Raw genomic sequence first — 13,433 nt, 5'->3', positions numbered from 1 at the left:
TCCTTAGTGGGACAATAATGAAAAAAAAATAAGTTGCAAAGCAGCAGCTTCTTACATCATTATATTAGTTTCACTATGGATGTGTTGATGAGATAAGGATTCAAGTAAACCAGTTTCTATCAAATAAAGAGAAGTAAATGGAAATTTACCGTGCATCATCCACCATTACTTAAGACAAGTATGTTACCAGTGTTCTCTCTTTCAAGGCAGATGTTTATTGGGGGAGAAAAAAACCCTTATAACTTGCAACAGGCAAGTTAAAGTTGAATTCTTAGAGGCAATATACTTACAAGACACAGGTTTGTCTACATTTTCAGCTCGCTGGTTCTCCTTGGGACTTTATATCACTGTGTTCCTGACCCAAAGCCTTGCTTGTTGTAGGCCTATGTCAGCGGTTCTCAAAGTGTGGTCCCTGGACCACCACCAGCAGCAGGACTGAGGGCTTATTAGAAATGCGTATTTTCAGACTCCAGCCAAAACATATTGAATGAGAAACTCTGGGGAAAGGGCCCAGCAATCTGTGTTTTAACAAGTCCTTTTAGTAAATCTGCTGCACCCAGAAGTTTGAAAACCGCCATCTTAATTGGAATCCATGTCTTATGGTTATAGATGGAGAGAAATAAGAAATAGACCTTTGGAGAGTTGTCTCCATTTTTCTGCAGTAAAATGCAGCAAGAGTTACAGTCTGTCTGCAGTTGCCTTGGAAATGAAGGATGACCATATATTTCAAACTTCAAACTAGAGCATATGTTCTGACAATTAGGAATACTTGTGATCTGGGTTGAGTGGCTACTTTGGTACGGGGAGAATATAGGCACTTGCAGCTATGTGGGAGGTGGGAAAAAAGCAGGTGGAATTGAAAATGGATATTCATGTATTTCTGGGTCAAATCCTGCCTTGGATGGCAAGAATGCCAAGTTCCAGCTGATCTTGGAATGTTAGAGGTGATTATAGAGGAAGCAGGCAGGTAGCCGAGATAAATGATAGTTTAACAGAGTGACTGTGGCTGGAAGAGTGGGGTCAAGAAAATATTGAACAAAGGAGCTGTAATTTTGAAGGAGGAGAAGGAATAAGCTAGAAATAGCAGTATCGGAAGCAAACGAGGCAGCCTAGTACAGTGTTCTAAAATAGAAATTTGAGCAGGTTTACCCTGCTGAGTTTAAATATTTGATTGTCTGGGATCCTTGCAGTCAATTATCACCAAGATCCCGATTAGAATCTTGTCAGATGCTCTCGTCAGACACTCTGATAAGAAAAGGAACCGATCTGAGACTATGTTAAAACTGCAGGTTAATTCCAGATTCACCGGAATGTGGGGATGTGTGCTGCGTGAACCTGTCAGAAAGTTTCATTTTGCCTGACTCTAGAGATGATGGGTGATAAAACAGACCTGAAAATACTTCTGTGATTTATTGCAAATATTGCTGTGAACTTTTATGTACATAATCTCATGGAAGAAGCTTAAACTACTTTAAAAATGTTCTTTCATTATCATATTAAATTTGTTTTCGAATGTCTTTTTTTTACATTTGGAAGTAATTTTGAAATCTTAAAATTTCAGCCGAATTTCCATGTAAAAGCACAATACTTGTGAAAGATATTTTCCAAACTGCACGTTAAGAATACACCTTGAGAGGGTGCCTGGGTGGCTCAGTTGGCTAAGCGACTGCCTTCAGCTCAGGTCATGATCCTGGAGTCCTGGGATCAAGTCCCACATCAGGCTTCCGGCTTGGCGGGAAGTCTGCTTCTACCTCTGACCCTCTCCCCTCTCATGCTGTTTCTCTCTCTCTCTCTCTCTCTCTCTCTCAGATAAATAAATAAATAAATAAAATCTTAAAAAAAAAAAGAATACACCTTAAGAATATCGGGATAAAACAGAATGGCAGTACTCAAAAACTTAAACACAGGACTATTGAATGATCCAGTTATTCCACTGCTGGGTATAAAACAGTTGAAGGCAGGGACTCAGATATTTGTGAACCTGTGTTCACAGTGGCAGTATTCGCAATAGCCAAAAGGTGGAAACAACCCAAATGTCCGTTGACGGCTGGGTGGATAAACAAAATATGATATGTGCATACAATAGAATATTATTCAGCCTTACAGAGGAAGGAAATTCTGACACCTGCTACAACATGGATGACCCTTTAACACATGATGCCAGTCACAAAATAAACCACTCACAAAAAGATAAATATTGCATGATTCTATTTATATGAGGTATCAAGACTACTCAAATTCATAGAGACAGAAAAGTAGGTGGTGATTTCCAGGGCCTTGAGGGAGGGGGGAACGGGAAGTTAGTGTTTAATGAGTGTGGAATTCCAGTTGGGAAGGTGAAAAAGTTCTGGAAATGGGTGGTGGTAATGACTGCACAATAGTGTGAATATACTTAATGCCACTGAACTTTATACTTAAAAATGGTATCTGTATTAACCTATTTATGTTATAGGTATGAACCACGATAAAAAAGAATGCCATGATAAACTTTCATTTACTATTTTAATAAATCAGTTTTATGCATAATCCACTAATAATAAATAATTTTATGAGCCAAGTATTTGGTCCAAGTGTTTTACCCAAATTATCCTCTTTAATTCTCACTGAGACCCTCTGAGGTAGGTATTATTATTACTTTTTTTCAGTTGTAGTTGTGTAAGATGAGACACTCAGAGGGGACAGGCATCCCCAAGGGGATGGCTTTCAGAACCTAGCTTTATGATAAGACTCACCATGTAGACTAAAACCATTGATCTGTTCTTCCCATCGGGAAAACAATCCTCAATTCCAAAATTATTTCTGCAAGTTCTAATTTTCATTATAAGTCTTTTTAATCAGGTAGAGGATATGCCATACCTTGGTTATAATGTGTATGAAAAAGTTCAAATAAACTGATAATTTATGTCTCTTTTAAAAATGTAATTCCTGCAAAGGCCCAAGTATTTCAGTATAAAAATCCATATCCAGTGACATGTGTTTTCTTGTGCAGATGGTATGCCTTTCTGAAAATTGCCAAAAGAAAAGAACACATATTTTAGAAATGTTTAATATTATAATTACAGTGCATGCCGTTTTTGCTTTATAATGTGCATGCTTTAAACTCTGAAGACTATTTGCCTGTGATGTTTTATTTTATCTTATGAAATTTAAATTTGTAACAATTTCGTGTATATCTTTCTGAAAATGTAGATCATGGCCTTATTTACTGTTACCTTGGAAACAGCAATGCCCAAATAGTATGTTTACTCTCTTTAGTACTATTAAAGATCATTTTATAGCACAAATGTAATTTAAAATATTACATTCAAGCATGGATTTTAATTAATTTTACTTATATAAAATAGGTAATGGTGTTTAATCTTAAAATTATTTGGAAAACTAGATAGCACTTTTTAATAGAAAACATGTCAATTTGTCTTAATAAATATATGCATTGCTGGGCTTTTTCTTTACAAGTAATGCACAGACATTCTAATTATTAGTAAAGAAGCTTAGTTATGTGTTAATAATGCTGTGAAGTTAGGATGCCATGTCTATTTTTTTGAAATTTTTGCTAATCATTGATGACCTTGGAGAAACTCTACAATTATTATTTGTTAAGCGACTCCTGGGTAGGACTTTCTACAGTGATATATGTTGATATTTGTGTTTTTTCTTATATTTCTAGGACTCCGCTATTGTGACTCCAATTATTTTGAGGACTGACCCTCAGGGATTTTTCTTTTACTGGACCGATCAAAATAAGGTAAAAAGTGAGATATGTCTTTCTTACATTTTCCAGTTGGTTGCTGATTTGCCAAGTGTTTAAGTTACCTACAAGTATATCCTTGTACCTACAAGTTACTTAAGTATATCCGTTTCATGGGTGACCCTTTGTAATTTATTTAGATTCTACTTAGAATCTCTTAGGTGGAAATGTCTTAGGATTTTCCAAGGATTCTAGTCCAAAGTATTAGATATGCTAAATCTTAGAACAATTGGTATTTTTTTAAGGACAAGAATATGGAAATGTGAATTACATTTGTTGTAGAAGAAAATTAGCCAGCATTAGGGACTTAAGTCCCCCCTCCAGGTCTACTCTTCAAGAATAAAGAAAAATGATAAGAAAATCACTTTTGACCCAAATGACTATGAGTTTGGCTTTCCTTTCCTCTTCCTTCTCCCCTTTGCTGCTTATTAAAGGGTTCTCCCAGTCTTGGGGGGACTTGGGTCCTGATCATTTGTACACATTAGAAAATTAAGAATAAGATCCCTTTAGCTCATACCTTCAGTTTTTCAGGATTTTTCTTTTCATTTGAGCTTCCTGTCTACCATATCATGAATTTAGGATCTCATTTACTATGAAACCAATTGAGATGATTCCATATTGAATTATTAAGAAGTAGAATGTCTGCAGATCGCAAGATTTATTTGGAGTTTAATGGGCAGAAAAAAAATATTCACAGAAAGTAGTTATTATTTCAAGAGACAATGCCATAGTTCTTCTGTTCCTGAACACTTGAGGCCACAGAACACAGAATATTTTGACTCTGTAAGTTCTGTTATTTGGAGAGATGGGTAAGCTTTATTGAGTGTGCTAAATACATATTAAAACCAATAAAACACCTGGTACCACCTTGTGAAGGACTGTTAGTCTTTTCACATCCCTGACTTAGGTCCCTATAGCCAAAGTTATTGGAATTTGTCAGCCTTTCCTTCTGCCTTCAGGGCAACCTCGACTTCATCTGTGAGCAGTGGTCTGGAACTGATCCTTTGCAATGGCACGTTTGGGGTCAGGGTGGAGCCTGGGGGAAACTCTCAGGGTAATGGACAGTACTCTCTGGCTCCTAGAGCCAGTCCTGTACGTGCTTGTTTACACTCATCCAAAAGGCGAATTTTAACCTTGTAGCCCTGAAGTTAATTTCTGAATACGGGTGCACTGGAATCATCTCTAGCCCTACGTAGATGCAGGGCTAAACCATAGACTCCACGCTAATGTAAAAAAAAAAAAAATGTTTTTGAGTAAGATTTCCTACTTAATGTTCATGTTTATTACTGGGTGTGTTAATCACTTTGGCTTTGACATTCTTTTTGGTTTCCTGCTGTTATGTATAAAACAATGGCTTGAAAGAGCTTTTTTTTTCCTCCTAAAGGCTATTTTTAGAACTGTTGAAGCTATATTCATGAAAGATATATTTATAATGCCTTGGGCATTTTTAAAGGTTGGGTATTTGTACAAGGGACTAAACTGTCAGTTTGATTTTTCAGCTGGTAAATCAAGCTTCTATAAAAGCAACAGAAGGTATTTTGGTTTTTTTAAATTATTCATGGCAACTCAGTTAAGCTCCCTTCTAAGACCAGTCATAAATATTTCTTTGCTTAAGAAAGAGAAATGGTTTAGGACCAAAGGTTCTTTGATGCATCTCCATTGTTCTGCGAACCCAGGATTTTGACTAATGCCTATTTACAGATGTAGGAAAATTTCTTTCAATTTTTTACAGCAACCATTTTCTCTTGGTTGTAAAGCTGTTTATGACCAATTGAAACAAATAATGTGGTAGCAGTTCCTTGTATCTGTTTATTATTGTCCCTCCCATGGATATTAATCTTACAGTTCTGCTAAGAAATGGTAAATTTCATTTCTCACTTTTTAAATACCTAAGTCATCCCTCAGTCATATATCAGAGTTAGGAAGTTTATTTTCTAGTCAATGATCATGTATCAGTATACAAAAGATGAAAGGATTTAAGAAAAAAAATTAAACTTTCCATTCTTCCAAGTTTGTCATTTTCTTCTGGCTTTAAGCCCGGTCTTGGAGCCAGAAGGAGTGATACATTCACTTCTAGGAGATGGATGGGTGTAAGTGATATATTAGAGGATATGTATGCTAGAAGATGATGCTCTCAAATGAGGGATGGCAAGCCTAGCTTTCAGTCCATGTTTTTGCATAAGATCATCGACGGTACCAGGCCGCATGGTGCAATCATGATGTTACTTAGAGGCCCATTTTTTTAAAAATATTTTTTCTAGCCATGACTCTTAGTGATGTGAATCTATCACATGTATTATAGAGATCGTGTCTCAGAGGAAAAACAATAAACTTTTAAGTTTATTCATCGATTTTACACACTGTGTTTTCCATGGGTTTGGAAACTTGCATTGGTATTTATGGTAAGGTGCTTCTCGGCTACCTTTGGGCTTCTTCCCACCTTGTTTCTCCTTTGTCCATCAGACCCGTGCCAGATCGACGCCTGGTCTGCTCAGAGGCAAGCTGAGTGGCTTTAAGAAGCTCTTAGTAAAGAAGCCCTTGTAATGAGATCTTTCTTTTTATAGCCCTAGAGGAAAATTCTCACATTTTACGCAATGTCTTAGCTGTGTCCTCTCTCCTGTAGCAGCTACATGATACTATACTCCATGATACATTATACCATCCTATACATGATACTATAGACCAGAGCCACCGATCTCACCCTTTATGGACGATGACATGCTCCCTTCCTCTAACTCCCCCTTTGATTTTTCATCATAGAAATGACAGGTGGCAAAGAAGACAGGCAGCATAGGAGATAGATTTAGGAATTAAAAGCTGGAGCTAGTAGCAAGTAATTTTTAGGTAGCAAACATGTGCTTTGGTGAACCATTGAAAGACTATTTGGGGCTGGTGGAAGCAGATAAATATGAACACGATCTTAAGGGATAAATGTTCATACGTTGTACCAGCTCTGAACTTATTTTAATCACTTTCTTCTTTACCATTGGCTCTGTACATCTCAGTGACTGTAAGTAGCAACAAGTTTCTGAATAGGACTGTTTGAAGCACGGTGGCTTTTCTTATGTTGGTGTATATTATAAAGAGAATGAGCCTATTTGTAATCGTGGGTGAGAAGGGCCTCCTGCACAGCCTGAGTATTTAAGAAGTTGCCAGTGTTAAGCTAAGCCTTTCCTTTGGTCCCATACTGGGACGAGGACCCAACACAGAAAGTGTCAGCCATGAAAATCATTAACTACAAGAAGCATCTGCATCACAGTTTTGGAGGAGAAGCCAAAAAGAAAAGAGAAGTCAATGTTAAAGAGCTAAGACAAACCTATCTTCCCAGAAGATGAAACAAAGTAGACCTTTGCCTTGCAACTTGATGCCCTGTTTCTATGCCAAGGTTGGTGTAAAAATAAAACTAGTTACTGCTAGTTCAGATCCAAGACGTTCAGTGTAGCTCAGAGGACTCTTCTTGCATCCTTAAAAGAGGAGCTTGGAGGGAGATGGAAGAAGAGCACATACTTACATTAAGTTGAAAAGGAATAGGAGGAAGAATATACATTTATAAATGAAGGACTGCTACTACTTTTTCTTTTTTTATTACAGATTTTATTTTGAATTTTGTGAATAATACACAAATACATTCTTTGCATAAAAGAGTGAAGCAGTATAAATGTTCTTAACCACTCTCCATCTCTAACCCCAGTCTTAGTCTTCTCTTTAGAAGGCAACCCTGGTAACAGCTTCATGGTATATTTCCAGGTCTCCTTTGAAGGAATTTTACATGCATAACTATGGAAATATTTCGTTGTTTTTTTTTTATGTCTGTTTGTATCCTAAATACCATCATATTATTTTTACTGTTCCGTGAACCCGTGTTTTACGTTATAATTTGTCTTAGAGAACTTTTCATGTAAGTACCTGTGTATCTATCTCATACTTTAAATTGCTGTATCAAATTCCATAGAATGGATTACTAAATTTTATTGAATGATAATCTCTCACTGATGGACTATTTGGTGTTTGTTTCTGGGACTACAGAAAACAGTCCTGCAATAGTCAGCCTGTGTATCCTGCTCGGGGTATATGGGTCAGGGTTTCCCTGAGGTAAATGATCAGAACTACAATTGGTGATTGAAAGCTATACATATCTTAAATTTTAGTTAATAGTTGCATCATTTTATAACCCTGCCAGGCTTGTGTGAGAGGAACTGTTTCCTCAGGCCTCACCAACACTATTAAGAAACATTTTATTTTTGCCAATCTGATGCAACTGTTGTATCTCTTTGTTTTAATTTGCCAGTGTCCGACTTGCTGGTAAACTGTGCATATTTTTATACATTTATAGACTGTTCCTGTTTTCTGTTACATAAATCTTATATCCCTTGCCTTGTGTTGAGAGTTTTCTATGTATTCTAGATGTTAATCCTTTAGCTGTTATAGATGTTGCAAATACTTTCTTCCTGTTTGTGGTTTGTCTTTAAATTTCTTAACTTTTAACTTATGCATGGCAAAAGATGACTTGTCATTTTCAATTTTGATGTATTCACATTTCATTCTCTCTCTCTCTCTCTTTTTTTACTTTTTGCTTTACTTAAGGACTTTCTTATTCCTCATTCTTATGGCCATCATTATTATTAATTTAAGTTTCTAATCTTAGTCTGCTTTCACAAAATACCATAGACTGGGTAGTTTATGCACAACAGGAATTTATTTCTCCCAGTTCTGGAGGCTGGAGTCCAAGGCCAGGGCCCTCTTCCAGGTTGCAGACTTCTCCTTGTATCTTCACATGGTGAAAGGGGCTGGGGAGATCTCCGGAGCCTCTTTTATAAATGCACTAATCGCATGTATCATGTGACCTCACTGATATGAGGAATTCTTAATCTCAGGAAACAAACTGAGGGTTGCTGGAGCGGTGGGGGTGGGAGGGATGGGGTGGCTGGGTGATAGACATTGGGGAGGGTATGTGCTATGGAGAGCGCTGTGAATTGTGCAAGACTGTTGAATCACAGATCTGTACTTCTGAAACAAATAATGCAATATATGTTAAGAAAAAGAAAAGAAGGAGAAGATAGCAGGAGGGGAAGAATGAAGGGGAGTAAGTCGGAGGGGGAGACGAACCATGAGAGACGATGGACTCTGAAAAACAAACTGAGGGTTCTAGAGGGGAGAGGGCTGGGGGGATGGGTTAGCCTGGTGGTGGGTATTAAAGAGGGCACGTTCTGCGGGGAGCACTGGGTGTTATGCACAAACAATGAATCATGGAACACTACATCAAAAACTAATGATGTAATGTATGGTGATTAACATAATAAAAAAATTAAAAAAAAATAAATGCACTAATCGCATCCTTGAGGACTCTGCTCTCAAGACCTAAGCACCTCCTAAAGACCCCACCTCCTAATCCCATTTTTGGGCATTAGGTTTTTAAGGTATGAATTTGGACCAGGGGCTGGGGAGGACACAAACATTCAGACCATAGCATAGTCATGCAATGTGTTTTGAGGACTATTGTGAGGTAGGCTCTAAATTTAATTTCTTTAAATGGGTAGCCCTATGTATTAGTGTTCTCTGTTCTTTTTGGTTGGAGCCAGCTATGATGGCACCCTTTCTCCTGTGGCTTTCGAGTAGTTCAGGGTGCTGAGGGCGTGGAGGTGGGAACTGAGGTGTCAGGTTGACCTGAGTTGATGGTCTTATTGTGCTCCTAATACCGACACCTCCACCACCACAGTGGCCCATAGGTCTGCTCCTATAAGTTTTAATGCCTGTGGTCTTCAGGGATGTCATTTCCCACTTCATTTTTTTCCATTTATCTTCTGCCTTTCATACTTTCTGACTTAATAAGTACAACCCCCTTTCTGTTTACCCATGACCGTAGTTCATAGACATAAATTTATACCTGCATATTGAGTCATTTTGAGGGACTTAGGACAGGAGGGATAGGCTCTACCATCTGCTCCATCTGCTGTTTTCTTCTGGTCTGTGATTTGCATGAGACGCCATTTGGGATCCTTGTACAGAGCGATGATTAAGTTTCTATTAATGACAACTATAGACTGTCTTCTCTTACGGTAATCTTAAATTTCTATACAGAGTTCAAAAGCAAAATTTAAAAATTAAATACTTACGTAAGCCTCAATGACATTTTTTTTTCAATATGAGAGTCCAGGGTTCACAAATATTATAAATGATGAATCACAGATCTCCACAAGAAATTCTAGGAATATCCTCTTAAAAACTTAGTCTGGCCTCCATATAGAACTGCCAGGTACCACACATTTCATGAACCGTCATTTAGCAATGGTGTTTCTTCTTGGGGGCACAGTTCTCTGGTATATTCCAGAAACATCAATTTTGACCTTTCTTGTGTATGGTAAATGGGGTAGGATACTCAACAGTCTATTGAGTACAATGATGTGGTTATAAATTTAAAAAGATGAACTCTATTCATTTTTATTTGGTAGCTTTCCCCAAAGTCTGAAACAGTAACTTAAATTACCTTAGAAAACAGCAAAATGCATGGGAGGATTGCTTTCTGAGGGCTGGGATCATTCTTTGGCCTGGAGCAGTACACCAATCATTGCTAACTAACCAGCAGCATCTAGGGACTGAATCTTTTTCTTCACTTTCTCTGAATTGCTTCACCATTACTGAAGAAATTGATAGTGTAGATGCAGCACGAAATCTATACCCAAGTCCTTACTACTCCACAAGCCCCAAGTTGGCCCCTAGTGGCCAGCACTTGCATTCTTTTGCTGTTTCTGGTCACTAGTGCTCAATTTGCCACCCGTGATGCTGCCTGGAAGACCCTAAGAATTAACAACCACTCCAACCCAAGGAGTCTGATAGGTAAATACCACGGTTCCCTCCCCTCTTGGGTGGGATAACTCAGAGGTGCCAGCTTTATGTTTTTTTCCAAGCATTCTTTGGTGGGATTAAGCCCATTTATGCGCAGTGGTAACTGGCATGCAAACACACCCGTTATATCCTTCCTTCCCTTCCTGTCTCAATTCCTCACTCCTGATGTGTCCTGGAACCGCTTCTAAAATAAGCTAATTTTACTAGAATCCGTCTCTAGGAACGGCTTAATATAGATGCTTAATGCTTGACATCTTAATATAGATGCCCCCTAATTAAGGGCATTAAGAGGATTTCTTAGTAAGAGGCACTGGAATCTATTAGAAGAATACTTTTGTTTTAAGCCAAGCAGTTTTCTTAAAACATCCATAATTTGGGAGGCTGGAAGCTGGTTAAGAAAACCAGCTCTGAAGTCAGACAGATGTGGGTTTGAGCTCTTGCTCAACCTTATTTAAATGAGTGACCTTGGGTGAATTTCTTCACATTCTAAGCCTGAGATTTCTTCATCTGTAAGATGGGGTATTGCTTTCTTAGGATTGTTGTTAAATGTATTACGTGAAGTGACTAACACAATGCCTGGCACTTTGTAAACTTTCGATCCTTTGTGGGGGCTTTTTTTTTTTAATTTAATTTTTTAAACTTAATTTTAGTTTTAAAAATTTCAGCTTTATTAAGGTATAATTATTAATTTATTGACAAACAGAATTGTAGAATATTTAAAGTGTATATCGTGGGGATTTAATATACATATACATTGTGAAAGTATCCCTGTGGAATTAACATATCCATCACCTCGCAGATTTATTTATTTTTTCATTTGTGTGAAAACATTTAAGTTCTACTTTCAGCAAATTTCAATTATATACTACAGCATTTTCAACTATAGTCACCATGTTTTACATTAGATCCTCAGACCTTATTAATCTTCTAGCTGAAAGTTTGTACCCTATCACCAATCTCTCCTTATTTCCTCCACCCTGCCCCCACCCCAGGCCCCAGCATTCACCTCTGTAGTGTCTCTATGAGTTCAGAGTTTGACTTTTTTTTTTAAGATACCACGGATACATGCTACCATGCAGTATTTGTCTTTCCATGACTTATTTCACTTAGTATAGCACCCTCAAGGTTATTTGTGGTGACTTTTTATTATTGGGATATAATAACTAGTTTCTGATTAAACAATTAGTGTCTCTAACTAATTATTAGGGACCACAAATGTGCTGTTTTGAAAACCAGGTGATCATCTATTTATGTATATTTTTAAATATATATATATTTTTCTCCTTCAAGGTAATAATGACATGTGTTCTGTTTAGACTCAGCTGTGGTCTTTTGATCAAAAGCATTGCAAGCTTAGGTCTGTTTGGGCACACAAGATGTTTATTTATGTATTTCATAATGTTTTGGGAACAGAGCCATGGAAGGCAAAAGAAGGGATTTATTGTTTAGAAGAATTTTCCTCTGAGGATAATTCACTAATAAATACTCCATCATAGGTGAAAGTTTCTTGGACCCTCGGGAATCTGAAGCATCTTATGGAATAAACTTTAAGATGATTTAAAAGTCTTGGATAGGAGGAAAAAGTATTATTCACAAGAAGAATCGGATGCCATCATGGTTGTTTGTGTCTTTTTTCCTAAGATAAATCACTTTAGGATTATCACAGATATATTGACATCAGGCAGTTCCTCCTACGTACTGATCAGATCCTTAGAGATTAAATCTAAATTAAAGCATAATTTAGATAGTCATTGGTCTCTTTGATTGCTGAGGAATGAATCTCTCCTCATCAAAACCACTTTCTAGATTAAGCTCCATTTATTCTCAACACTACCTTCTTTTTCACTGCCATGAGCCCCAGAGTTTTTTCCTCAATGAACTCTAGCTAGTATACTATAACCAAATGTTATGATTGCTCGGGTTATGTAGACACAACATAAGAAGAAACGTTATTATGATGGAATCTCTCACAAATTCTTCTGGGAGATTGTGTTTCGTGGATTTTTGGTAGAATTTCTAACTGAAATGTAACCTCTTCAAATGTCTTTTAAAATCAGGCTGGTTATTATGATACAGCAGCATTGCAGTTTCTTTGGGATTGTTTGTAAGGTGTAAGTGCATTGATAGGATTTTCATGTCACCTTCACTGCACTTCATCATGCCAATAACAATAGTGACGCCTGTTCAAATACATTGTGGTCAGAGTTGAGAAATATAAAACACCCTGGCTTTAATGCAAAACACTTTACTCTTAATATAATTTAATTAAAAATTATGCCTCAGTTTTATGAGTTGCTTATATTTCGTTCTTCCCAGTCTTATAAGGAAAAATTAAATTGGGTGCTTCCCATGCTATGAAGCTACTATAGTGGGATAGTTGTACCGTTTGATACCAACATTAGTTTGGGGCACTGGTTTGAAGGGATGTGTGGAAGAGATACGTTTGGTAGATTGTTCATAGTTTTACTTCCTGTTATGTGGAAAATGTGTTTGCCTTTGTTATGAGTAGAATTCCCAGATACCTGTTTTGCTCCTTTGTTTGAATTACAGATGTTGTAGATAGAGTGAGTGTTTTTGATTGTTCTCTGGTTCCTTTTCCTGCCTATCCAAGATGGTTTGATCCTACAGATGGGGTCCTTGTCAAGCCTTTTCTGTACTTAATCAGCAAGACAAGTCTCCCGCCCCGCCCTTTCCGGTAAAATAAATTTAGATGGACAGTTGAGTCCTTTAAGCACTTACCACAGTAAAAGTAGACTAAAATAAAGAGTATAGTTATTTCTCCTCCATTTTTTTCCTATTTTATCATCATTTATTTTGTTTAACTAATTTAAAAAGGAAAAGG

At 37.2% G+C, this 13,433-nt stretch overlaps 1 protein-coding gene across 2 annotated transcripts in view; it reads left to right on the top strand.

Annotated features, from left to right (window-relative positions):
* The window catches only part of PLCB1 (phospholipase C beta 1), a 696,279-nt gene that overhangs the window by 13,536 nt on the left and 669,310 nt on the right, over positions 1-13,433 (top strand). For both annotated transcript variants that reach the window (XM_028112967.2, XM_088026705.1), the window contains exon 2: positions 3,668-3,745. In XM_028112967.2, the coding sequence (XP_027968768.2) occupies positions 3,668-3,745 (78 nt within the window). The remainder of the gene's footprint in view (positions 1-3,667; positions 3,746-13,433) is intronic.

The sequence above is a fragment of the Eumetopias jubatus genome, unplaced genomic scaffold (assembly GCF_037043125.1).
Source record: "Eumetopias jubatus isolate StellerSeaLion01/CBP00866 unplaced genomic scaffold, mEumJub1_p1.0 scaffold_9, whole genome shotgun sequence".
In the NCBI taxonomy this organism is placed as follows: Eukaryota; Metazoa; Chordata; class Mammalia; order Carnivora; family Otariidae; genus Eumetopias; species Eumetopias jubatus.
The sequence above is the reverse complement of the archived record's forward strand: the minus strand, read 5'-3'. Positions and strand labels throughout refer to the sequence as shown.